The 27,584-nt window shown below is 36.4% G+C and overlaps 1 protein-coding gene across 1 annotated transcript in view; it reads left to right on the top strand.

The window, feature by feature from the left end:
* The first annotated feature begins 11,385 nt into the window (after positions 1-11,385).
* Positions 11,386-27,584, top strand: part of LOC141711091 (uncharacterized) — a 66,643-nt gene continuing 50,444 nt past the window's right edge. Inside the window, exons 1-6 of the mRNA XM_074513532.1 lie at positions 11,386-11,732; positions 11,849-12,233; positions 22,385-22,549; positions 22,598-22,804; positions 23,717-23,723; positions 23,964-25,158. Of these exons, the coding sequence (XP_074369633.1) occupies positions 11,386-11,732; positions 11,849-12,233; positions 22,385-22,549; positions 22,598-22,804; positions 23,717-23,723; positions 23,964-25,158 (2,306 nt within the window). The remainder of the gene's footprint in view (positions 11,733-11,848; positions 12,234-22,384; positions 22,550-22,597; positions 22,805-23,716; positions 23,724-23,963; positions 25,159-27,584) is intronic.

The following is a 27,584-nucleotide window of genomic DNA, read 5'->3' as shown; positions in this document are numbered from 1 at the left end:
TTTGTGTATTCTGTGCTTAATTGAAAATTGCTTAAGTACTGATTTTTGTCAGATGTGAATTTCTAAACTCTAATAGTGATATGAATATTTCTGTGATTATTCAATCCAATGAGGATAAATATGCTCGATGCTGACCTAGTAGTCTTTAATATACCAACAAATCCCATATTTGAAGTAATTGTTTATGTGGAAATCTGTTGACACAAGCAAATTCTGATAGTGAGCTTAGTTAAGTTTACTTTGTCTATCTTATTACTAAGTCAAAAACTAGAATAATGCTTCTCATCTATTAAGTTCTGATGTTAGTAAATCTTGTGGATGTACTAAGTGCTGATAAACCTCACTTATCAAAAGAAAAAGAAAAGGAAATAAAAATCAGGTACTCCTTTGAGATCTAGAGTAAAAATGTGGAATGGAAGACCCAAGTGAATTGCTGGTATTAAGTAATATGCATCAGAAAAGCAAAATAAATATTTTTCTTGGTGACTTTTCACACTCTATGATTACTGAAGAAATACTCTGATAATAGCATAAATTCTGATAAGCAGTCGTGACTCACTTACACTGAGAAGCCACTGTAAAATGGAATTTCAAAAGATGCATAAAATGAGCACAAAACTGTTGAGGTGGCCTCATGCATGAACTCATTCTAAAGTAGACTTCAGAATCATGACAGATTTTGAGTAAAGTTCTTAGTTATGCCTTATTTCTAAGATATACTGAAGTGAATCAGACTTTAATCTTTATCTGATATTTAGCTTACTGCACACACATACACTCCATATAAATGATGAAAATTACTGTGGTGATAAATGTTATTTTAGATGAACGTTTAAGTGTCAGTTGCATAAAATCTGAGGAAAAGTAATGATGGAAGTTCTGATGATTAAGTTCTGAAGAAACGAAATCAGAATTTGTGTGAAGAATTACAGATATGGGCATTCACTTTTTGAGTTAAGAAATCATGTTCTGATGACTGTTAAGTTCTGATATAAGTCTAAGTTCTGATATTAAACTCTGATTCTTTACTTGACTTATTTGTGATTAAAATCTGAAACAGCCTTATTTAAAATCAGAATATGTTTGGGTGAGATATTAACAGTCAACATAATTTGGGTCAGTGGTACACGTCTATGCACAGTAATTTTTACTTGTTTCGTGTGCGCATTAAATCCTGTTTTACACTTCCAATGGCTTTTATTATTCTCATCAGTCTAAGGAGACGAGGTAGAATTATTTCTACCTATAACCATTCAATTTTCCTTGTGTCTCTTGGTATTCTAATGGCTATATAAACCAACACCTCATTCCAGGCAACACATCTCTCCTTTTCTCTCAAACTCATTTCTCTTTCACTCATCACAAACATGGTTCACTTTAACTTAGTTCTGAACTATGACACTTTCAATATCAATTTGAGGTGTCCTGAATGGCAGCAGGAATGGCATGTCACTGCCATTCCTGATGATATCTGGGACTCAGTTCCCCAAGAGGTCCTCACAGACCTCTTGTTCTTCTACATGGACTACCATCGCAATCTTGAGCGTTTAGAAGAGGAACGGAGAGAAGCTCTCCGACAGCAGGAGCGAATCATTCGTCTCGCTGTTCTTTTTGTTGAGAGTAGGAAGAAGAAATAATTGTTATCTATCTATTTCTCTTCACCGTCAGCTTTGTCTGGCTTCTTAGCTTAGGACTAAAGCTGTTGATGTTAGGATTTGTAGCTTAGGACAATCTTGTACTTTTCAGCATGTAATTTAAATTTCATGAAATGTATTTGCGCAATATATTAATGAAATTTTATATTTATGCAAGATTTTATCTCTGAGTCATTTGATATTTTGATAACATTTTAAATCCTGATACTAACCATATTCTGATGACCTTTTTAGCTCTGATACAAATCAAGTTCTGATTCTGACGTGGCAGTATCTATTTACGTGGTTTATTAATGGTCATTCTATCATTGGTCATATTTTTACAAAATATTGGTAAAGCAGTAATAATAATTTATTAAGTGGGAACAGTTTTAAAATTTAAAATTAAACTGAACGACCTTGATAAATGGGATTACTTGGTAAGTGGAACGGGTTTTTTTTTCCTCGAAAAACTGCATGTGATAAGTAATGATTACTGAATACCCGTGCCCATTAATTATCTTTTACTGCTACATGTCTGACAGGTGTCTCAACGGTTACTTTTTCTACCGTGTACAAGTAAAAGAGAGAAAAGATTGTAATATCTTTTATTTACTTTCATATTTTATCTCTCTCTCTTTTTACTTTTATTCTCTTCCATCTACTGACGATTTTTCATACAGAAATTTTCTCGAATACCTTACAGGCAATTTTCTTTCTCACAAATTCTCATGGTACCCAAGGACATATTTTTCGATGGAGCTACGTTTGTTCCTAATAACTTCTCTGCTATTCTTAGCAAGTCAGAAGCACTCTCTGAACTTCACTTCATTCAGGACTTTCTTGCTAGTTCTGATGTTGGGTATGCTCTGACTGAACCCGAAGCAGTCTCTGGTACTCAAGTACTGGAGTTCTGGAGAAGCGGTGTGTATGATGATGGTGGTGCTCAAGGGTCCCCAAGTATTATTTTTTCATCAGGGGAGGATGAGTATGTTGTGACATTGTCTACGGTTCGCCAAGCACTGCAGCTCCCTGAGAACTGTGTTTATTCTACTGTTGACGAGCCAGTTCTTCAAAACATGATGGCCAGTCTGGGATATGAAAGGACATTGGAAAAGCTGGGCCAGTTGAAGAGATCTTTCATAAGGAGGGAATGGATTTTCTTCTTTGATTGCATAACTAAAGCTTTTGCAAACAAATGTTCCAATTTTGATACAATTCCCATATTCAGCCAACAAATCGGGTATGCTCTCATAAATCGAACTGCTTTTGACTATGCAAGTGTTGTTTTAGGTTTTATTGGGGACAAAATGCATGAAGATAGATCTACTGTTTATGTTGCTAGATTCTGTCAACTTATTTATAGTTTATGTTATGAAAATAAGCCTCAAAATTATGGTAAATTAATTTCATCATTCAGAATAGCTAAAAGACCTTTTACTGACTTATTATCTACTGATAATAAGAAGGCTATGTTAAGACCCCTCGTAATTCCTTTATCTCTCAAACAAGCCTTAATAACCTATGATCCTGTTAAGTACACTACACTATATCCTGATGTTCAACCATCTGAACCTCATCCATCAGCACCTACCACCTCTACTCAACCACCACAAACTTCTCAACCTCAACCTTCAGATTTTATAGTGCAACCTTCATCCTCCAAACCTAAGAGGACTAAGAAAGTACCTCAAACACAACAGAAGAGACGGAGATTCACTCTGCGAGATGAATCAGATGCTGAGGAACAGGTTCCTGTATCAGAACCTGTTGTTAGAGAAGTTGAGAAGGTCTCTTCTCAGGAGGATGTTGATATTGGGAGTTCTAGGCCCCTAAAAAGGCTTAGAAAGCGTAATTCTGATGATACAGCTCCTAAAGTCTCCTTAAAAGCTAAAAGATTCAAAACATTGGCAAAAAGGCCTGAAGATTCTGGTAAAGGAATGGAAACAGCAGCTAAGGAAGGGGATTAGGAATCTCTGATCTCACAAGACCCTGTTGAAGCTCATAATTCTCCTAGTGCTGATCCAGACCCTCATGCCACTCATCACTCTCCACTCCATTAGCCATAAACTACTCACATTCCTACACCTCCAGTATCTCCAGTACATGCTGATACCCAGGGGCCAAGTGATGAAATTGACATTCATAACTTAGAAGTGCCTCAGGTTTTGTATCTAGAAGCTCCACCAACTCAAGTCACTCCACCAACAACTCCAATTCCTGATGCTGATTTTAATCCAGAATTGCCTACAACACCTTCTCTGCATCTAGATACTGAAGATCAGATTTTAGGTGAGCATCAGAATATGGATGTTGATCAGAACTTAGTTGGAGTTCAGTACTTAGAGGATGATGTTGAAGCCTCCATAGCTTCTCATACTGTTCTTTTATCAGAAGATGCTGAAGTTGTTGACTCTGTAAGTTCTGATGCTGCAAATGTTGATGATACTGGTAATGCTGCTACAAATTTAGATGCTGATGCAGCTGGTCCTTCTTTACATGCACCTCTACAAGCTCCTTCAAAAGCTGAGATAGTCAAAAAGTTTGTTACAGGGGAAGCACCAGTACCTTGGAGAGAAACTCCTAGAGGACATGAGTGGACTAAGGAGTGGAACACGGTTACCTTTGTTCCTTCTGAAAAGATTCTTGCTGATCACTTGGCAAAAGCTGATGAGATGCTAGTTAATGACGATTTCAAAACTCAGCTCAGAGTTACTGCACTTAGTACAAGGCACCTTCAGGGTCAACAGTCTGTAACTCAAGCCAAGGTGGACAAGATTCAAGAAACCTTAAATCAGCAAGATACAGTTGTCAAGTTGGACAAGAAAAGGTTTTTCAAACCTTCCTTTGACAAAATTACCAACATTGCGAAAACCCAAGAGAAGCAACAGTCTCAGATTGATGAAATTTTGAAAAATCAAGCTTCTCAGCAATCTCAACTCAATGAGATCCAATCCTCAGTGGAATTGCTTCTCTCTCTTCTTTTACCTGCTGATGCCAAAAAGGGGGAGAAAGTAATTAAGTCCAAATGCAAATCTGATAAGACACTGAAGAAAAAAGGATGATGGTAATGACCCGGGAAACTCTGGAATGGGTGGAGGTCTTGGTCAAGGTGGAGGTCTCTCATCAAGTAGAGCTGGAACTACAAGGCATAGAACAAGTTCTGATACTGGGAGAAGAATAACTTCTGATACTGGTAAAAGGATAAGTTCTGATGAATTTTTGGAACTTGATGAAGAAATTTCAAGACAGTTATTTCTGAAATAAAATCCAGGAATGGACTTTGAGAGTCTAATGGAAGAAGAAGTTAGACTTAAGTTAGAAAAGGTCAACTCCAAATCTGAAGCTTCTGTTGTTAAAAAGAAACTTCCTACGGCTAAAGGCATTGTGATAAAAGAAAGGACAAATCCTATGGTAATCAAGGCCAAATCACAATTGCAGATAGATCCAAGGTCCAAGGGCAAAGAAAAAGTTGGTGAACCTGTAAAGGTTTATGTGCCTCCTATGGATAAAAAAATTTCTGATAAAGATTCTAATCTTAATTTGACTTCAAGGAAGATTTCTAAGACAACCTCTGACATGACTCAAGTTGTTCAAAGTCAAGATATAGTTAGTTCTGATATAACAATGAAGCAAGCAACCTCTGACATAGCTCAAGTTGGCTTGATATCAGAAGATAAGTCAAAGTAAACCTCTGACATTGCTCATATTAAATCCTCAAAGTTACTCCTACCAGGATTCACTAAAGCCAAACAGACTCAACCTTTGAAGATTGCAGCAAGTGGTTTTGAAGCAAGAGTGGTTACTGGAAAGGAAGCAAGAGATAAATCTGGATTGGGTAGTGCTGATGAAAGAAGAGTGCAGAACACAACCAATGATCCAACTTCCTTAAGTGAACCAGGTGTTGGGGCAACTCCTGAAAGATTGAATCAACTAGAATCTATACAGATGGTCTACCATGCCTTCTTGAAAGAACACATCTTGTTATATTTCATGACAGATGGAAGGGTTTACCATATAAGGGAAAATGCTATACCACTGAAGTATTTTAAGTTACTAGAACATGTTTAATTCTTACTTCAAGTGAATGACAGAATAACAGAAAGTGTTGCAAATTATTTGAAGACTCAAAATTCAGAGACAGAAAAGGTTTTATTCTGTAAAATCTGACAGCACATATTGTCCCAAGTACAGAGATCACAAGGGTGACATTGTTGATATGAAGCCTAATACTGCAAAGATCAGAACATATCTTGGTATTAAAGGACTTGAATTCAATCTAGAGTCTGACAAAGCCTATGTCATAAGACTAGATCAGGAGTTGAGAAAGGCAAAAATTAATGATCTCAGATATGCTATCTTCCAAACCGGTGAAGATACTGCATAGCTTAAAGATGCTAAAAGGAGGATGATTGATGAACTCAGATATGTTGAGAGATGTTTGTTAAAGAACTATCTCAGAACAACTCCTGACATCGAAGAGATCAGAAAGTGAAGCCAAGTCAAGATCTACAACTGCTCAAATTCTGATATGTATACAGTCTGAAGTTGTTATCAAAAGTTAAAGTTGGTAAAGCATTAAGGACTGTAAGTTGTAGTTATCTAGTTAAATTCTCATGCATTTGTACTTAATGTTTTTGACATCATCAAATATCTGTTAAACTTGTATATTATGCTAATTTACAAGTTGGGGGAGATTGTTAGATATATTTGATAATGTCATGTCTAATATGATTTGTGTTTAGTTTTCAGATCTTACTTAAACAGGACAAATCAGTACTTAACTGGATATCGGCACTTATACTGAAGACAAAACTTAAGTTATCAGTACTTAAGGTTCAGGAGATATTTATCAGGAGATAATATCAGGACTTAAAGGAAACTTTCAGATAAGGAAGACGGCTGATTGAAAGGAAAGAAGATCAAGACAAACGTAAGAAGAGATATGCATGAAGAAGGAATTCTGTGAAGAATAGAATACCTGAAAGAAAAGATAACTAATTGATATATTTTAGGAAGCATAATTATATTCCATATCAATTAGCGATTATCTTGTAACTGTATAATATATAAACACAGACATAGGGTTTACACTATAAGTGTTATCATTATCGAGAATATTATTCATTGAAAAACCCTAGCAGCTCTCGTGATATTTGTTCATCACTGAGAGAGGACAGTTCTACATTGTAATAGAGTTTAATAAAGTTTGTTTTCTGTTACTTGTGTTCTTTGAATTCGATTTGATTGTGCTATACACTGTATTCAACCCCCTTTTATAGTGTGTGTGACCTAACACACTTTATCATAGAGAATGTCACAAATGGCACTGTGGAGTTACACTTTGTACCCACATAGGATCAAATTGCAGACATCTTCACCAAACCACTTGATGAAAACACTTTCTCTAAGTTGGTTAGTGAACTTGGGATGTTAAATATTTCTAATTAATTTTAGAAGTCAATAACTGCAATTTATCCTGGTTAAATTAACCTGTTGGTTAATTTCAATATCTTAAAAAATTTATTTGTATGCCATTAATTATTTCTCGTAATTCAATCATTTATGTGCTTGCATACAATTTATATATATATATATATATATGTTTGAGCACATTCATAATGATAAAGCTATTTAATTTAATTTCAGTGGACTTTAAATAATTAATAGTTTATTGAAATTAATATTAAAAATATTGCAGCATAATTATTTTTCACAAAAAATTATAGTGTTATCAATAAAATGATAATATTTGTAAAAATAGTGAAATATAATTATGATTTGTTATTTGTTTTAAACATTCTTTTCATTATATATATGTTTTTTTTAAAAAATGGGAAAGGAAAGAATATTTAAAATAGATTTCAGGCTGGGTCGCAAGAGAGAAAAACTTAGAAAACTTTCTAAGTAAAATTCCTCTGTGTCGCCACAGACTGTCGCCACAGAGAGTTTATACTTAGAATATTTCTAAGTATAATCTCCTGTGTCGCCACAGACTGTGTCACCATAGAGAGTTTATACTTAGAATATTTCTTAGTATAATCTCTTGTGTCGCCACAGAGTACTTAGATTTTGTCTGTGTACTCCCTCTGTGTTGCCACATAAGTAATTCCAGCAACAAACACTTCTCTATGGTTGCCACAGAGACACCACTGTGCTTCGTTGTCGCCACAGAGAGTTGTCGCCACACAGCACTTGGTGCATTTTTGTTATTTGTGTTGCACATATAGATACACTTCACTCTTTTTTCATTCATATACACACAGCAACACAAATCGCAGGAGAATAGGGATTTTGCTTTGATCAAATTAGTAACAAAACTCTACCAAAATTTTATTTTTTTATAGATTCTGAAAGACCATTACATAAGGATCATTTTAAGACCGGTTTCAAAAAATTCCACTGGTTATTTGTTGAAATCGATTTGCACTTGATTTTGTGTGTTTAAGGTTTTGTTTGGCTAGTTAACTAATTGATTTGATTATTAACTTAATTTCTATTTAAGGCCTTGTTTGGTTAATCTTTTAAAAGGTGTGTCTTAAGAGTGGTCAATTTATTTTATCTCATAATACGAAGGGCACATTTATTTGTTTTAAATCCAAATTTTATTCTAATTTCATTTAAATGGCGAATAATATTCAGATTCCAAAAACAAATTTTGTTTCCATTATTGAATGTGATCCAGGTAAAATGGCACATTTCGAGACATGGATCCGTTTTCTAAATGAACATTCCATTGTGCGCTTCGCATTATCTACTAATGTGAAATTGAATGTTGAGCTTCTCAGGCATGTGCATACAACAACTACAAATTCTTCTGATGATGAACAATTGGCCTTTTCCTTTGTAATTGGTGATGATTCAATCAGAATCATAGAGGACGATTTAAATGAACATCTTCAGCTACCTCGCAATAATTTTGATGACACTCCAGAAGACTGGGAATTACTCAATTTCTTCAAAGCAATAGGGAGCACATTGACAGCAAATGATGACATTCCAAGGCACTTCAACAAAAGTCATCTTCCAAAGGAATGTAATATGTTCTTCAATATATTGCTTTTTCAATCAAGTTGTTGGGGTTGCTATCGCAAATAATCTTCGTATCAACTTTGGGCGGCTATTCATGAAGCACATTTTGGAGAACCAATCTCAACGTCAAAAGTTTATCTTATACGCAAGGTTTCTTCAAATTGTGCTCAATGGAAAACTGTCAGAAGCATAAAAGGCATCAACTCACAATGATAACTTGGAAGATCCTCCTATTTTGTCTCAACTGTTAGTGACTAAATTGCACAAGAAAGGGAACTATTCAAATACAAATATTGCTTTCCTAACAGACCACATGATAAATGTCTTTGCCACTATTAATGCTCAATATGAAGAAGAAGAAGAAGCTGAAGATGAACCACAGGAAAATATTGATCATGAACCTGAAGAAAATATGAATGCAGAAGCAGATCAACCTAATCCTGAGCATGGTGATCAAGCAGAGGCTGAAGTTGAACAAGGACAAGAAGCTGAACCTGAAGATTCTCCACAACCTCAACCTGAAGCTACTAGTCCACCTCCTCAAGCTGCTGAGTCCACTCACTCTAATACATCTGTCTACAGACTAGCTTTCTCAGGTATGGGTACTTCTACTATGAGTAATACTTTTGAAGCATGCTCTGATTTCATTAGTATAGATCAATTACATCTTGACCCACATCACACACAGCTACTTATTGAAGAAGTAGATAGGAGAGGGAGTGAATTTGGCATACCACAAGTTCATAACCACCCTCTAGAGCCCAATCAAACACCTTCAACTCTCCTAGCTCAAATCCTGGAGTATAAGGACCCCATGCATATAGAGGGAGAAACTGCACTAGATGCAGCAAATAAGGAAGGTACTTTGAGAGAACCCACAACTTTGTCTCCTTTGAAGCAAAGAAGTGAATTTCCTGAGACAACTGTAAACCTCAAGGTATCTTCTCAAAAGGATTCTCTGGTTAAAAAGGCAACTAAACAATTACTAGATCTATCTTCTCAAAAAGGTAGATCTATTGAAATTCGCCCGTCGGCCACGACATCTGTAATGAGTCAAACACACTATCCAATATCCAAGCTCTTGAAGCATTAAATAAGTTGATTAGAAGAGTTCTATTTGGTGAGGAAGTATTGACGGAAACAGGGCATACAACCATTTTACGGTTGGAATATCCTATTAAGGGTCCTTCAATGGATCAACTGCCTTCACAGGTGTTTGGAGAGAGTGCTGTAACCGCTGTCAAACCTAGCACAACACTTACCTCCCCAGGAATAATAAACTTGGATGCATCTGCGGATAATGGATCCGACATAGGCGCAGATTGGCAACCATTGGCGATGAACTAGATTTAACTAGTGAGCCTAAGGGGAATGTATTTTCACAGATACAAGGGGAAGCTGGGGATCAGATGCCAAATATGACGGCCCCAGTGCTCCTCCCAGAGATTCTAACTCTGGATGAGTCATCTCTTGATGACAGGCAACTTGTCTCAGACAAGGATCGGGAATTGCAAACTCCCATTGCACCATTGCTGACCTCCTTAAGGATGGCTCCAGTGTCTTCTGCAGGTACACTTGGAACTTGGAGCTCTGAGTGGAGTGAACACGTGAGAACGAGTGACATACATGACCCTAAACCGAGTGATAGAATGCTGAGCGATACACTGCGAGAAGCCTGTGAGACACCTACCATCCAAACTACACCTATAGATCTTTCAAACTATGTCACTAAATCCTATCTTGAAGAGCAGCTTGCATTCAAAGACAGCTATCTCAAAGAATAGCTGGCCCTTAAAGATCAACTTTTTCAGACAAAACTATCTCTCAGGGATCATCAGATCGCCAATCTTTCCGATCAACTTGAACATCAACAAGCAGCATTCGCTAGTTTATGGGAATTCGTTGAGCGATCTCTCTCTCATACAGGAAAAGGAAATGCAATTTCCAACACTGAGCCAAAGATCTCAGTTAGCAAGCAAGCGTCGCTCCATGTCTCATCTGAAGCAGCTCTTGCCTGTACTGGGCCAATGACCTCAGTCAGTAAGCAAATGCCTGTTTCTCTTTAGATCCCTGTTTCAACCTTACATGCTCAATCAACACCAGCTCTGAAGGATAACCCAACTGAGGGGGAAAAAAGGTAGTAGAACAAAAAAAAGTAGATGTTGTTGTTAACCTACTTCAAGATGCCTTTCATACTGCCGGTACTTATGATGAATTTGGAGATGAGATGGAGGAAGAACTAGAAGAGAGAATTGATGAAAGGGTGCTCCTCAAGGAAAGATTTTCTAAAGAGAGTGCAACATCTCAGGGGGAGCAGTTAGGACATCTGAGCCAAACCATCACAACTCAGAGAAATCTGATGTCTCAGATATATGCTCCAAAACCCTTATTCTCTGAAGATGAACTAAAAGAAGGTGAAATGGATGAAAGTGATGTTCCGATGGGGTGTGAGCCAAGTTTCGAGGAAGTGGCTTTGGAAGAAAGAAAGATCATATCTGAGGATGAAGGATTTGAAGATGAAGATTCTTTCTCAGATGAATGTTTGTTCTATGGACTTCCATAAAAAATAAATCGCTCTTATATAGAGATTCAAGAATAAATGGAAAGATCAAAAGCAAGAATTCAAAGAGCTATTTAAAGAAGGAGGAACATAGAAGGGAGAGAAGCATATCTTTGAGCTTACAGGAAAGGAAGTAAATGGGAAGATATAAAGAAGAAGATGGATAAACCAGAAATATATCACTATTCAGACCCTGTTAACTGTAATCTGCTGAGAACTGTGGAACATTACAGAAAGGAGTATGAGAATATCCATGAGTTCTATGACCAGTTCATCAAAACAATCAGTGGAACTACTGTGAACATTCTGAAAAATGGATGGAAGATCACTATCAATCACATAGATGGTCTACAGATGAAAGTGTCTACCAGTGTGCTAAAGAAGTTGAACATTATTGAACTGTTTGTCCTAGCCTCAAACATCCTATGGTTGAAATCGAATGAGAACGAATATTTCAGAGACAAACTCTGGAGAATGATGATGAATGTATCTCCTCAGGTCTTTTTGTATCCATTCGTGATCAAAGTAGTTGTAGATGGCAGTTGCAAAACATCACTATATTTGACCAAAATTTGAGATCCATTCGATATCTATAACTCACTTTTCTTGAAAGTCAACTCAGGAGTAAAAGAGCAAAACTGGAGGCACCAGGAGTCAAAAGATCAGAAGCAGACCTTAAAGCTGCTGAAGTTCTATATGCTTACAGACTTAATGACAAAATGATCAGAGATACAGAGAAGGACATGAGGAAAGTTGGAAGAGATTATCATGAGATATTTCTAATCAGTGGAGAACCAGAAATGAATCTTCTACAAGATAGTAAACCTATCATCAGCACTAACAGTGAAGGGGAACTAGTCTTTCAGATTAATCAAGCAAAGATCAAGATCAATGATTTCAGAGCAAGCTCATCAGAAGCAATTTATCAAGCCTTAATGGACGTCAAGCTCTCCACATGTAAGGAGGATAAAATTGCATTGATCCCAATCATAAGGATACTTGATGAGGTATTGGAAGAAGAGTCAATCAATGACACGAAGACAGTATGAGGACATCCTAAAAGGATAACAGTCTTCGTAATGTCCAGAAAATCATCTATATAGTTTGATCTTGTTCCTAAATGCACCAAAGTCAAATATATTGAGATAATGCTTCATGAACTGAATAATCCACCTCCAGTCAATGCACTTGAGATAGAAGCTCGTGATTGTGTGCAAGCTAGATTGAATGAGCTGAAAGAGTCTCCTCCAAAACCTTCAGTTCTTAAGAAGAAAGCCTCTAAGAGAAAATCCGATCAGCCTCAAGAAGGAGAAGAAAGCAGGAAGCAGAAGAGGACAAAGACAAAGAAGACATAAAGTATATGTTCAGGCTAGAGGAACACTTCTTTGTAATTTGTATCTTAAGAAATCTGGAAATGAATATATAATCCAGAATGTATTTAATATCTTTATCTATTTTATAGTTCGTATCTTTTCTTATTATCAGTTGAGTTTATCCTTAGGGATTTGCTTTTCGAACTCTAACAATCAAATAGGGGGAGATTGTAAAGCATAATATAATGTAACATGTAATCGAGGATTTATAACTCAACATGAAAACAAAAACAGATAAACAATATTAAACTATGAAGCACGGGAACCCTACAGATGAAAACAGGATAAACACAATGAACCAAATGATGTGATTAATTCATTAAGTCCTCCAACAGATCATGGGAAGAAGTTCATTGTCATGTTCAAGCAGCCATGAAGAACAAGACATCAAGGGACTTTAAGCATCAGTTCCATGTATTGATTTCAAGTGTTACATATCAAGGGTTCAGTGAAAGAAGCAATGGATAAACATTAGTCTTTATCAACTCAAAAAAAAAACACAAGACAAATTGAATTAGGATCCTTACAATGCTAGCTGTTTGTGAACCAGACCAGTGCACCAAATATCAGTATTCAAGAAAGTATTTTGATTCAATTATAGAAGAAAAATGATTGATACATTGAAGAATGGTTTGATAAAGAGCTAAATACTCTAAGTCATGACAGCTCTCTCTATACTAGTCACCACAGGAGTACTTGTCGCCACAGAGGTGTTATCAGAGCAATGTTCAAGACAACTGTCGCCATAGAGCTTGTCGCCACAGAGCTGTCACCACAGAGAAATCCTCAAGGCAACTTTCATCATAGAGCTTGTCGCCACAGAGCTGTCACCACAGAGAAATGCTCAAGACAACTATCGCGATAGAGCTTGTCACAACAGAGCTGTCACCACAGAGAAATGCTCAAGGAAACTCTGTCGCCACAGAGAAGGCACAGGGAATGCTATCGCCACAGAGCTGTCACCATAGATGTGTTATTCACTGATTTGAAGCGCAGCAAATTTAATGAAATGAGTGGACAAGAATTGGCCACCTGTCCATTAAATTTTGAAAGACTACAAAACAAATTGAATGAATTCTCATTCAGTTAGTTATCTTCTTCAGCAAACACAGAAAGCTTACGAGAGCTCCATCAAAGTTTCACATTTATTACTCTTGTAAATATACAGTTATGCTGCTGAATTTATTGTAGCTAATCAATACTTTGATTAGATTATAGCAACTTCAAGGTTTATATTAATAAAACAATATATTCCTCAAATTGTTTTGTGTTATTTTGATTCCGTACTATTAACGAAGAACTTGAAATAAATAAAAAAGATTGTAGGTATCGTATTCAACCCCCCCTTCTACGATACTTTGGGACTAACAAAATATAACAGCTTTTTATATTTCTGATAAAAACTGTTACAAAATCCTCTCAAGAAATACTGATGTTCTTGAGAGCTGCTAGGTCGAATGATCCTCGAGTGTGTTGCACAAAGTGATGACCTAAACTGTGTTTATATACTACACAGCTACAACAAATTAATCTAAGATATGCATTATTAAAAACTAACTGAAACTGATACATATCTTAAAATAAACAGATAAAGTCCTATAACTCAGACGTAACAAATATCCGCTCCACATTTTAAGGAACATAAAAAATCCTCTAATGCTGACTGTCTTCAAATACTGATGACATTCAAATACCGATGACATGCCAAATCCTGACGGTACATCAGATCCTGATGACATCCGAGCAGCCAGATCCTGAGCTTCTTCTGATTATTGAGAATTCAATATGTAACAATCTCCCCCAATTTATACTTAATGCAATGAAGCATAAATTATATTCTCAATGATGCCAAAACCAATCTACAAAATGTACAAGAAGTAAAGCTTACTTCAGTATCTTCAGATAACTGACAATTGTTCCAAGAAAGTTCTTCAATCTTTCTTCCTCCTTGTCTCATAGGACTTTAACAAGCTTTTTCTTCAACTCTCTCTTCTCTTCAGTGTCTTCTCCAACCTGATAGATAGCTTTTCTTAACTTAGAAATTGAGCTTTTGCTTATCTCAAGATCACCAATCAACATGTAGCTTAAACTGACATCTTCATGATCAGGACTGAAGGATAACTGAGCACTGTTGAGAAAAACTTATAGCACTGCAGCTCCCCTTTTCATCTGCATTTCTTGACCAGTATAAGTTCTGTACTCAAGAACATAATCACCATTGTATTTATCATCTTTTGTCATGACTCTTCTTCTGAACACTTCAAGTATCATAGAAGACCAGATTCTGGTGACTTTGTTCTCAACTCTAAGAAGATAGTGAATGTATTTTAATTCTGTCACAGTCTTCATTAAGAGTTGCTGCAATGTAAAGCTTTTTACTTTACCATCCCTGAAAAAGTATAGAATCTCTTCTCTGACATCATTATCATTTATCTTTCTATGAACAATCTTCACAGCTTCAACTTTCTCAAGATGTGAAGGAGAAATTCTTTCACCAAGATTTTCTGTTAGAGTATTTGTATCCAGCAGGTCAGATTCTAAAATCTCTATATTGGAATGACCAATGCCTCCTCTGGTTCGAGATTTGATAAGTTTCATTTTTTATTGTATACCACCCAAGAAGGCTTCTTAATGGACTTATCAACATCTTCCTGTTCTGAGATAGAATCTCTTAACCCAGCTGACACAAATTCAACATGCTTGAACCCTTTAGAATAATTGAATACATGGATGTCTTTCCATTTTCTATTCTTCTTGCCGAGAGGAGCATAGTTTGAAGACAAACCATCAGTCTTCCCTTTTGTTTTATGCTATAGCTCCCCCTTTGATTTTAAAAATCTCTGCAAATATTCTTTACATGCTTGATCAGCTTTCCTTCTATCAATCTTTTCTCTTTCATCAGCCTCTGAAATATGTGGAGTGATTACTAAAGAAGGAGCTGACTCATTTAATGCTTTGATCACTTTTTCATCAAAGTTAAAATCAGTTATCAGGTTCACAGCATCAGGATCTGCTTTTATCTCATGATTTGTGTGTGCATCAGGAGTTATATTCTGATTTACTGTATCAGTTTGATCAATGTCAGTGGCTGATCTTTTCTTCCTTGGTAAAATCAACTCTTCTGGCTTCTGAACTTCTTTACCTTCTTCATTTCCTTGTACATGAACATAACCTTCTCTGGATAGAAAATTCAGAAAAGTAGAGTTAAATGCAGTCACTTGAATTGATTCAGAAGTTCTTCCACCTCATCCTCTTCCTCTTGCTCTTGCAGATCTACCACCTCTTTTTCCTCTTCCTTTAGAAGTGTTAGCTTCAGCTTCAATTTGAGCCAAAAGCTCCTTTTATTGCATAACTGCTTCTTCAGGTGTTAGATCAGGAAATTCTTCAGTTATATACCCAAGAGCACTCCTAGCATTCTTTTGCTAAAACTTCTTGTCTTTGTAGTATAAGACAATCTCTTCACCTGTTTCCTTATGCCTGTAAGGAAAGAACATCCCTTTAGCATCTGCTAAATTTGAGATTGTAATATCATCATCCTCAGGAGTACCAGCAGTAGTCTTGTGCTTGGTTTTATAACCACCAGTAGACTTTCTTTGTCCTGAAGGATCATTCTTCTTGGAATGTTGAAGTTGTTGAGCAGTAGAAGCAATTTGAACATCTGTAACTGGATTATTCTTATCACCATCATCATCAATATATTTATCCTTTGTCTGAATAAAATCTGGTGTACATTTTGTAGCAACTATCTTCTCCCCCTTTTTGGCATCAGTATTTGAAAGAAGAGAAAACAGAGCATCCAGTTTGTCACCTATAGAAGAAACCTTGTCTTCTAAGGAGGAAATTCTAGAGGTCATGCTGTCTTGAGATTTAACAACATCTTTGATGGTATTTTTCACACTTTTGATTTCAGCTGAGTTAGTTGTGTGAAGCAAAAATCCATCAATTTTCTCTTTGACACCAACATGAGACTTCTTCATTTCATCAAGTTCAGAATGAATTCCTTTAACAGAAATAGTTGAGGCCTTAAGATGCAACTTCAGATCAGGGGTTTGAATTTCATCATAGGCAAGATGAATATGTTGCAAGCCAACATCAGATGAGATATAAGTATTTTCAAGTCTCCATTTATAATCCCATTATGTATGTCTAAAATATTTAGCATCAGGATTGTAATAAGAAGGATTTTCAGTAAAGTGCGAAGAAGAACCAATATTGGACTTCTTAGATGCATCAATCACATTTTTAGCTGAGCTATATCAGAATCATCTGCATCACTTTCATTATCTGAATCGGACAAGCCATCAGAAGATTTTACAGAGTCAGGCATAATTGCCTTGCCTTTATCCAGGTTCTTTGTGAGAGATGCCTGTGGCTGATGGGATCCTGAAACAGAAACATGATAACACCTAAATCTCTCTGTTCTTTTTAAGTGATCTCATCACTTCTCACACAATATATTACTTTTAAGAGTAATATTATTCTCACAGAAGAAACTGTATAAGTAAAGAAAAACTTATAAGATTTTTGTCTCAAAACTACATCTCCTTTTTCCAGTACAGGAGACTGCCACTCAAAATATTTTTCTCTCTTGTTTTTTTTGTTAAATCTGATATTTTCACACAGTCTCACAGAAAGGCTCAATAACACACATAGCAAAGAAATAAGAGATGGCTGAGAAGAGTTGTATGCTTATCATATAAATAGAGGTAACCTCAAATAAGAGACTATTTATAATCATACAAATATGAGAATATATGAGAAGTTAGCAATACCTGAAGGTGATTCCTCAAGTGGAAGTGATGAAAGTGGAGGAACAAACAGCAAATCAGGATGCTTTTTCAAACTAGCAACTAGTAATGGATCATCAATTGTAGCTAGTGCTGTTGAAGGATGATTCTCAGTAGGAGCTGTTGTATCATCATGATTTGATCTATCAGGAGAAGGTGAAAGACCAGCATCAGTACCTGAGCTCCTTCAGCAATGCTTGGTGTAATATCCGGGATATAACGTGTAATTATTTCTACTATTAAATAATTAATATGTGTGTTCAGTATCTATTCTGTGAGTTAATTGTTAAGTGATATATGTACTTGAATATTCAAAAATAATATTAATTGAGTATTTTAATTTTTATATGTCCAAAATAAAATATAGATAATTGTTATATCTTCCTAATTATTTTTATGTTGATTTATAGATTTATAAGAATCATATGAAATTTTTAAAATCTTTTTCCGGGTAATTAAAATCAATTTTATAAAAACGGGAACCAACCAACGTCAACCGTTGTTACGTTTTTGGAACCCGAAACTCTACCGAGAACTCCTTCCTAACCTAATTGTAATATTCCGAGCATTTTCCATGTTTCGACTTTTTCGATCCGGCGTACGGTTTGTCCTGCGCGGGTCCCGGCACAATATTTTCGATACAATATTCGTTTCGGTAAATTAATAAAACCCGTATTTTCGATAAACGGGAGCTTTTTATTAAACTATCCCAATTATCACTTCGTAGTACGTGTAACTGGGTGCTGAGACCAAGACCGCAGTACAAGTTGTACTGATTTGGATAATTATCCCGAAAACCGATACCGTTTGGATCAGTTTTTATAAATAAACGTACCATTTTATATCCGGAATGATCCAACGGGATACTAATTTTCCGTAATTATAAATAGCCTTTTACCGTATTTTATTTCGTATCAAAATCGTTTGCAGACAGATAAATATATAATTTTACAGAGAAAAATCATATATTCATAAACCTTTCTGAGAATCAAACCACAAATTCAAGGCGTTAGTGAAATCCGTTTGAAAAGTTGGAGTAACCGATTTGAAGGTCTCAAGGAGTACTATCAGATTCTAAGCTTGGTTTCACTGCAGAATCAAAGGTTGAATTTCTAAAAATTTAATTATTTTCGAATTTATTTTATTAAAAATATGAATTTTTGTTCGGATGATTGTTTGTATGATTTGATGATTGCATGTTGTAGAGCTTATTTTCCTGATGATTTTCATATGTCATACGTCTGATTTGGAGTTCAATAACATGTTCAAATTTGAGTTTGATTTTCGAATTTTAAAATTAGGGTTTATAACCCGTATGAATGTTCTTAATTGAAATTTGGGGGTTTCTTATTCTGTGATAGATTGATGTTGTGATATAGTGGATTGTGTTCTCTGTGAAATTAGCAATCCAGTCGTATAAGTTTCATGAACCAACGAAGTCTGTAGAGAAGGGAGTTGTGTTTTGAAGTTTTCCGATGTTCGCCGGAAACTGGAAAATTTCACGGCCAAATTCCGGCCAACTAAGGGATTGTTAGGTTGTTTTGATTGCATGGTTGTGTTCCTGGTGTTGTGTAGAAGTGATCTGGAGCTTGTGGCAAGGTGAGGAGGCCGGAATCGTGTTCTCCGGCCACCCCTGTGTTTTCCGGCGACTGGACTGTAAAAATTGCAGTTTGGTCCCTGAAGTTTTGGGGACGATGCAGTTTGGTCCCTGTAGTTTCCAGACTTTGCAAAAATAGGATTCCTGTTTTAAAAATGTTTAAAAATCATATTTCCCATTTATTTTTATTATAAAAATTCGTTTTTAATTTCTGAAAATTCTAAAAATTATTATTTTAATTCCGAAAATTATTTTTAATTCACAAATAAATCTGAATTAATTATTTAATTAATTTCAGTTAATTTTTAATTGATTAATTAGTCAATTAATTCGAAAATTAATTGATTAATTGATTTAATTAATTATTAATTGATTTTTAATTAATTATTTAATTAGATTTAATTATTAAAAATGATTTAAAAATTCTGAAAAATAGTTTAGAGCTTTAAAATATTATTCTAAATTATTTTCAAGGCTCGATAATTATTCTAAAATTGTTTCGGAGCCAGAATTGGCCAACCGAACCCTGTTTATTAACTTGAAATTGATCCAACGACCCGTTTTAATTCCGAAAAATGTTTTAAAAATTATTTTAAATACCCGAAAGCACATTTATGACCTAAGACTTCTTTATAAATGATATGTCATTGATTACGTGATGTATTATGTGTTATACGTGACATGTGATTTGACTATCGGTCTATATATGCGGTGTTTACTTCGTTATTGCGTAGATTTCAATCCGTTAATCGGATTTGGGTAAAACGAAGGGTAGATAAAAGTGTGCGTTAAATAGAATCTTGTGAGTTGATGATTGATAGATGCTTATGATATGTGAGCAGAAGAGGCAAGGCGTAGAAAAGGGAAACAGATAGTTGAGGAATAAGACGATTGTGATTGGAAGCGAGTACAGAGTAGTGAGTTAATACCAGGCAAGTGTTCTGAACTTTCTCGAGATATTGTAATTCTTGATAGTCTTGTTGACATTGCAAGTGCTTTGAAGCACGGAAACCGAAACCCTGATTTCAGTTATTGTTCTTAAGCCATGAACCATATTCTTTTTAAACCATTGATCATTGTAAAACCAAACTCGAACCTCAAGTATACGTTACTATTCCATAAATACATGCAAACAAAATCCCAAACACTGAACTGAATTACTTGTACATTCAACCATTGTATCCTATGCTTTGAGAGCCCAAATCTTTGAAACCCTGAAATATTGATTCTTTTGTTATCCAATTCTTTCATTACCCAGCATTTAAGCTTTTAAACTACTTTATTGATCCTTACAAAGATTGAAACCCTTTCATTGTTAAACACTCATTGTGGTTAATGATTCTGGTTATTGTTTATTATTGCATATTTTGTTATTATGTTAGAATTGGATTGTTTTTATAAAATTGTGGACCAGATTCGTGGTCAGACCATATAATGGTCAAGTTAGGCCAATGTGTGCCTTGGATCCAGTAGTTAGAGCAATGTTGTGTGCCTTGCTCGGGGTTAGTGCGTGACTGATCAGCAGCCTAACCTTGATTTTTAAATTAAAAGTATATTATCCAATTCTAAATCATAATCCAATGTTCACTTGATATCATAATCATAGTCGCCTGATTATCATTATTCTCAGTTTAGTTATTGTGACTTGCTGAGCTAGTTAGCTCATTTGTGCGATGTAGTTTATATTCTTTCCAGTTAAAAAGGAACCAGTTGGTAGCGAGGATCCCCAGTCCAGCACGAGAGCTAGGGGTTTAGGTTGAGGAAGCTGAACTAGTAGACTTCTTTTGGGATAATTTAAGTTTGTAAAAGTTGTAATAATGTTTGATACTCAGTGTGAGTTTGAAATAGTTGGGATTTGAATGGTTTGTAATATATTAGTATGTTGGCTTGTGTGCATACTTTAACCTGTCGCGGTCCGTGGTGGTTGAAAAGTAGGGTCACTGCATATATTATTATTATCTTTATTATTGTTATAAGCAGGTTATAATTAAGGTGTGTGTGTGGACCCCAAACTTCTGACCCGGGTTTGGAGGGCGTCACAGGTTGGTATCAGAGCTACAGGTTATAAGTCACTGACACAAGCCTAGGTTAACGGGAATGGGTAGAGGGTTAAGATTAGAAGTAAGGCATAGGATGAGAGAACGTTGAGAGAGTGAGTGCTTCGATATATCAGGTATTAGTATAGTTTACGTTATGGAACGAGATTCTTATATTACGATATGATTTCAGATAGCAGAGATGGCCGACTCTTTTATTCCTGTATCAGCTGATCATTCAGAGCCTTCAGTGGGAGTGCCGTTTTCGGATCCACGTCCTGTTGTTCCACTAGCATTGGCTATTCTACGTCCACCGGTGTTGCAGCCCGTACCACTGCAGGCTATTCCACCTCCAGGCATGAGGCCACCTGTTAGAGGACCCCCACCAGCTGATTCAGATTCCACTGGGCATTCAGTAGCGAGTGCCCCATTCCAGTCCACATTGCCCCCAGTTCCTTATTACCGATATGAGGCTCTTCTGTTGGAGCGTGATTCCTTGTTGGCCCAGATCAGAGAGTTACAGTATATCATCAGGACTACAGATGTTGATCGTGGTGTGAGGGAGCTTCGAGAGGAGATTCATGTGACGCGGAGGGTTCTTGAGGCTAGGCTACATGGAGCTACACTACCTGGCAGAGGCCCTGATGCACTGATGGGCTGGGCGACTGAGGTGATGGAGGACTTTGAGAGGCTGGCAGGACCAGAGTTTCCTTGGAGCTGAGTCAGAGATTAAGAGATGGAGATGCTGAGAAGGGTTGTTATGGTTATGGAGTATGTACAGTAGTGTGTAATGTGTATCAGTAGACTTTTGAGTTGTATTTATAGACCAGCTATGATGACTAGTGAGTAAGTTGTTGTACCCTTTTTGCTTTTATTTTCGAAGCGTCTTTACGCTTGTACTACCCTAAAACTTTTGATCTATATATATATCAGTACCTTTTTCCTTTCCAGCACTGTCATTTATTTTATTGCACCAGTCATACCCTGTGATACCATGTACCCTGTTTTCCATAACTGTTTATATTCTGTAAAGAAGCATGCAATTTACTTAGTTACAACTGTTTTCAAAAAGAGATATTTCTGTTTTACAAAACTTTTCTTTTATGCAAATATTTGATTCAAAAGCTAAATAAATTGATTGATTCTTTACAGAAAATGCCTCCTAAAAGAAATACCCGCACCAACACCAGAAATGAAGAAACCAACAACAACAACCATCAAGATGATACAAACCCGAATGTGAACCCAGGACCTATGGACCCAGCAGTAGCCCAGATTCTTCAAATCTTGGCTCAACAAACAGTTCACCTAGCACAACAACAACAAAGACAGACTAATCCCCAGGTAACCTTCAAAACTTTTCAGGCAATAAACCCACCAGAATTCAAGGGTTCCTTAGAGCCAATTGAAGCAAATGTTTGGTTAAAGGAAATAGAGAAGGCATTTGCCTTAGTGAAAGTGAAGGAGGAACAGAAGGTTGAGTTTGCAAGTTATTATCTGAAGAATGAAGCCACCTATTGGTGGGAGATGGTGAAGACATTGGAAGGTACGGATGTTATTACTTGGGAAAGGTTCAAGGAATTGTTTCTAGAAAAGTATTTTCCTCAGTTTGTTCAGGATCAAATGGAGCTGAAGTTTTTAGAGCTAAAGCAAGGGAATATGTCGGTAACAGATTATGAGGGGAAGTTTGAGGAATTGTCAAGGTATGTACCGTCGTATATTGATACTGATAGAAAGAAAGCTAAGAGATTCCAGCAAGGTTTGAAGCCATGGATCAGAGGGAAGGTAGCTATTTTTGAATTGGAGACTTATGCAGGAGTAGTACAGAAGGCTATGATCGCAGAGACAGAGAGTGAGATGTTCCAGAAAGATAAGGAAAGCAAGAAAAGGAAAGTTGAGGGAAGTGAGGGTCAGTCACAAACAGGGAAGTTTCCAAACTTCAAGAAGGGCAAGTTCCAGCCAGGGAGAAATTTTAATTTCAGAAGACAAAATGCAGGAGACGGAGGACAGGGCAATCGTCCAGCTAATGTAAATCAGCCGAATCAGTTGAGATTAACTTTTCCAGATTGTCAAGTTTGTGGAAAGAAGCATGGAGGAGTTTGTAACAAGTTGAATGTGGTATGTTTCAAATGCAACCAGAAAGGGCACTATTCAAGGGAGTGCCGAAATCAGCCAGCAAATAAGGATCAGCCTATCCGGAATCCAGCAGTGAAGGTTCCAGCCATTGGATTTACATGTTTTAAATGTGGGAAGCCAGGACATATGGCCAGGGATTGCAAAACATCAGCCCCAGTCAGTAATGCATTGAGGATTATGGGATCTACCCCAACAGTGAATGAGACTCCAAGGGCTAGAGTTTTTGACATGTCGGTGAAGGATGCGATCCAAGATACGGATGTCGTGGCAGGTACGCTTAATGTGAATTCTTTATGTGCCAAAGTGTTAATAGATTCGGGAGCAACTCGATCATTTGTTTCACAAGACTTTGTTAGTAAATTAAATTGTCCAGTTGAATGCTTAAATGAAATAATGACTGTGGAATTAGCAAATCAAGAACGTGTAACTGTGAACCAAGTTTGTGGAAATTGTGAGGTTGAGATTTCTGGTAGTAAGTTTTGTGTAGATTTGATACCATTTAAGTTAGGAGAATTTGATGTAATATTAGGGATGGATTGGTTATCTAAGCATGATGCTCAGATAGATTGTCGAAATAAGAAAGTAATGGTGAAAACGCCAGACGAAAGAATAGTAACGTTCAAAGGTCAGAAACAAGTAAAGAAGTTCTTAATAATGATTCAAGCCAAGAAGTTATTACGGCAAGGATGTGAGCATTTCGTAGCATATGTAATCGACAGGAGTCAGGAGCCAGCAAAACTTGAAGATATTCCAGTAGTGAATGAATTTCCAGACGTATTTCCCGACGAATTACCAGGACTTCCTCCAGATAGAGAAATTGAATTTGCGATCGACTTAGAACCTGGAACAGAACCGGTGTCCAAAGCCCCGTACAGAATGGCGCCTGTTGAGATGAAAGAGCTAGCAAGGCAATTGCAAGAATTGTTAGAGAAAGGAGTAATTAGACCCAGCGTATCCCCGTGGGGAGCCCCGGTATTATTTGTCAAGAAGAAAGATGGAAGCATGAGACTGTGCATTGATTATAGGGAACTCAATAAGCTGACAATCAAGAACAAGTATCCGTTACCCAGAATCGATGATTTGTTTGACCAATTGAAGGGAGCCAAGTATTTCTCCAAAATTGATTTAAGATCGGGATATCATCAATTAAAGATCAAGCCAGAAGATATACCAAAGACAGCTTTCAGAACAAGGTATGGACATTATGAATTTCTAGTGATGTCTTTTGGATTGACCAACGCCCCAGCAGCGTTTATGGACCTGATGAATAGAATTTTCAAAGAGTATTTGGATAAATTTGTTATTGTGTTTATAGACGATATTTTAATCTATTCCAAGACAAAAGAGGATCATGCGGAACATGTGAGAACGGCTTTGGAGATTTTAAGGAAGAAGACGTTATATGCTAAATTGTCGAAGTGTGAGTTTTGGCTACATGAAGTTCAGTTCTTAGGACACATAGTCAGTAATGAAGGGATCAAAGTGGACCCGGCAAAGATCGAAGCAATTACGAATTGGGAGAGACCGAGAACACCCACTGAGGTAAGAAGTTTCCTAGGATTGGCGGGATATTATCGTCGATTTGTTCAGAATTTCTCAAGGATTGCCACATCATTAACAAAGCTTATACGAAAGAATGAAAAGTTTATATGGAACGACAAGTACGAAGAAAGTTTTCAAGAATTGAAGCAGAGATTAATCACGGCACCTGTTTTGTCACTTCCAGACGATCAAGGGAATTTCGTAATTTATAGCGATGCTTCTCATAAGGGACTAGGATGTGTTCTTATGCAGCACGACAAGGTGATTGCTTATGCGTCAAGACAATTGAAACCACACGAACAGAAATACCCTACTCATGACTTGGAGCTAGCAGCTATAGTTTTTGCTTTGAAAATTTGGAGACATTATTTGTATGGAGAAAAGTGTGAGATTTTCACGGATCACAAAAGTTTGAAATATATATTTACCCAGAAGGAACTTAATATGAGGCAAAGAAGATGGTTAGAATTGATCAAGGATTATGATTGCTCGATTAATTATCATCCCGGTAAGGCGAACGTTGTAGCAGATGCGTTAAGTCGGAAGGAAAGGTTAAATGTGTTATCTGTACCTGAAGAAATATATAAAGAATTTCAGAAATTAGAATTGGAGGTTAGAATTTGCAAACCTGAGGAAGCAAAAGTATACAGTATGGTTTTCCAACCGGAGTTATTGGAGAAAATAAAGAAATGCCAGAAAGAGGTAATGAATCAAGATATAAATAGTTTGGTAGGTGAGGAATTATGCACGCAACAAGATGATCAAGGTATTCTTAGGTTTTCTTCAAGAGTTTGGATTCCACCAGTGACGGAGTTAAAGAATGAAATTTTACAAGAGGCACATAATTCAAGATATTCCATCCATCCAGGGAGTACCAAAATGTACAGAGATTTAAAGAAGAATTATTGGTGGCCAAATATGAAGAGGGAAATTGCGGATGGGTTAGTAAATGTTATACCTGTCAGAGAGTTAAAGTGGAGCATCAGAGACCAAGCGGATTGCTACAGCCATTGGAAATTCCAGAATGGAAGTGGGAACATATTACCATGGATTTCATAGTTGGATTACCAAGGACAAGGGCTAATCATGATGCCATTTGGGTTATAGTGGATAGACTTACCAAGTCAGCTCATTTTCTGCCTATAAATGAAAGATTTTCGCTCGACAAGTTAGTCCATATGTACCTAAAAGAAATTGTAGTTCGTCATGGAGTTCCAGTGTCTATCGTATCTGATCGAGATCCAAGGTTTAATTCAAGATTTTGGAAGAGTTTTCAAGAATGTTTGGGAACAAAATTGAATATGAGTACGGCCTATCACCCGCAGACGGATGGCCAAAGTGAAAGAACAATCCAGACAATCGAGGATATGCTACGTGTTTGTGCTATTGATTTCAAAGAAAGTTAGGACGAGCATTTACCCCTGGTAGAATTTGCTTATAACAACAGTTATCACGCCAGCATTGGGATGCCACCTTATGAAGCCCTTTATGGACGCAAATGTAGATCTCCATTATATTGGGACGAAGTAGGAGAATGCAAAATACTCGGACCTGAATTGGTACAGCAGACAAAGGAAGTTGTTGAACTTATCCAGAAAAGATTAATAGCCGCACAAAATTGTCAGAGGAGGTATGCAGACCAGTCAAGGAAAGACATGGAATTTGAAGAAGGGAGCTTGGTATTATTGAAAGTATCACCGTGGAAAGGACTAACGAGGTTTGGGAAGAAAGGGAAGCTAAGCCCAAGATATGTCGGACCTTTTGAGATCCTAAAGAGCGTTGGCAAAGTCACTTACGAATTGGCGTTACCTCCGCACATGGAGCACATTCACAATGTTTTTCATGTATCGATGCTCAAGAAATATAATCCAGACTCCAGGCATGTAATAGAATATGAGCCAATAGAGCTTCAGGCAGATTTATCATATGTAGAGAATCCAATAGAGATTTTAGAGGAAAGAGAGAAAATATTGAGAAATAAAGTGATAAAGTTAGTAAGAGTATTGTGGAGAAACCCAAAGGTTGAAGAGTCAACCTGGGAGTTAGAAAGTGATATGAGAGAAAAGTACCCTCATTTGTTTTCTTAGGAGATTCTGAGGACAGAATCCTTTTAAGGGGGGAAGGATGTAATATCCGGGATATAACGTGTAATTATTTCTACTATTAAATAATTAATATGTGTGTTCAGTATCTATTCTGTGAGTTAATTGTTAAGTGATATATGTACTTGAATATTCAAAAATAATATTAATTGAGTATTTTAATTTTTATATGTCCAAAATAAAATATAGATAATTGTTATATCTTCCTAATTATTTTTATGTTGATTTATAGATTTATAAGAATCATATGAAATTTTTAAAATCTTTTTCCGGGTAATTAAAATCAATTTTATAAAAACGGGAACCAACCAACGTCAACCGTTGTTACATTTTTGAAACCCGAAACTCTACCGAGAACTCCTTCCTAACCTAATTGTAATATTCCGAGCATTTTCCATGTTTCGACTTTTTCGATCCGGCGTACGGTTTGTCCTGCGCGGGTCCCGGCATAATATTTTCGATACAATATTCATTTCGGTAAATTAATAAAACCCGTATTTTCGATAAACGGGAGCTTTTTATTAAACTATCCCAATTATCACTTCGTAGTACGTGTAACTGGGTGCTGAGACCAAGACCGCAGTACAAGTTGTACTGATTTGGATAATTATCCCGAAAACCGATACCGTTTGGATCAGTTTTTATAAATAAACGTACCATTTTATATCCGGAATGATCCAACGGGATACTAATTTTCCGTAATTATAAATAGCCTTTTACCGTATTTTATTTCGTATCAAAATCGTTTGCAGACAGATAAATATATAATTTTACAGAGAAAAATC

The sequence above is a fragment of the Apium graveolens genome, chromosome 1, assembly GCF_009905375.1.
Source record: "Apium graveolens cultivar Ventura chromosome 1, ASM990537v1, whole genome shotgun sequence".
Lineage (NCBI taxonomy): Eukaryota > Viridiplantae > Streptophyta > Magnoliopsida > Apiales > Apiaceae > Apium > Apium graveolens.
Note: the sequence above shows the minus strand (reverse complement) of the source record. Positions and strands in the feature narration are given on the sequence as shown.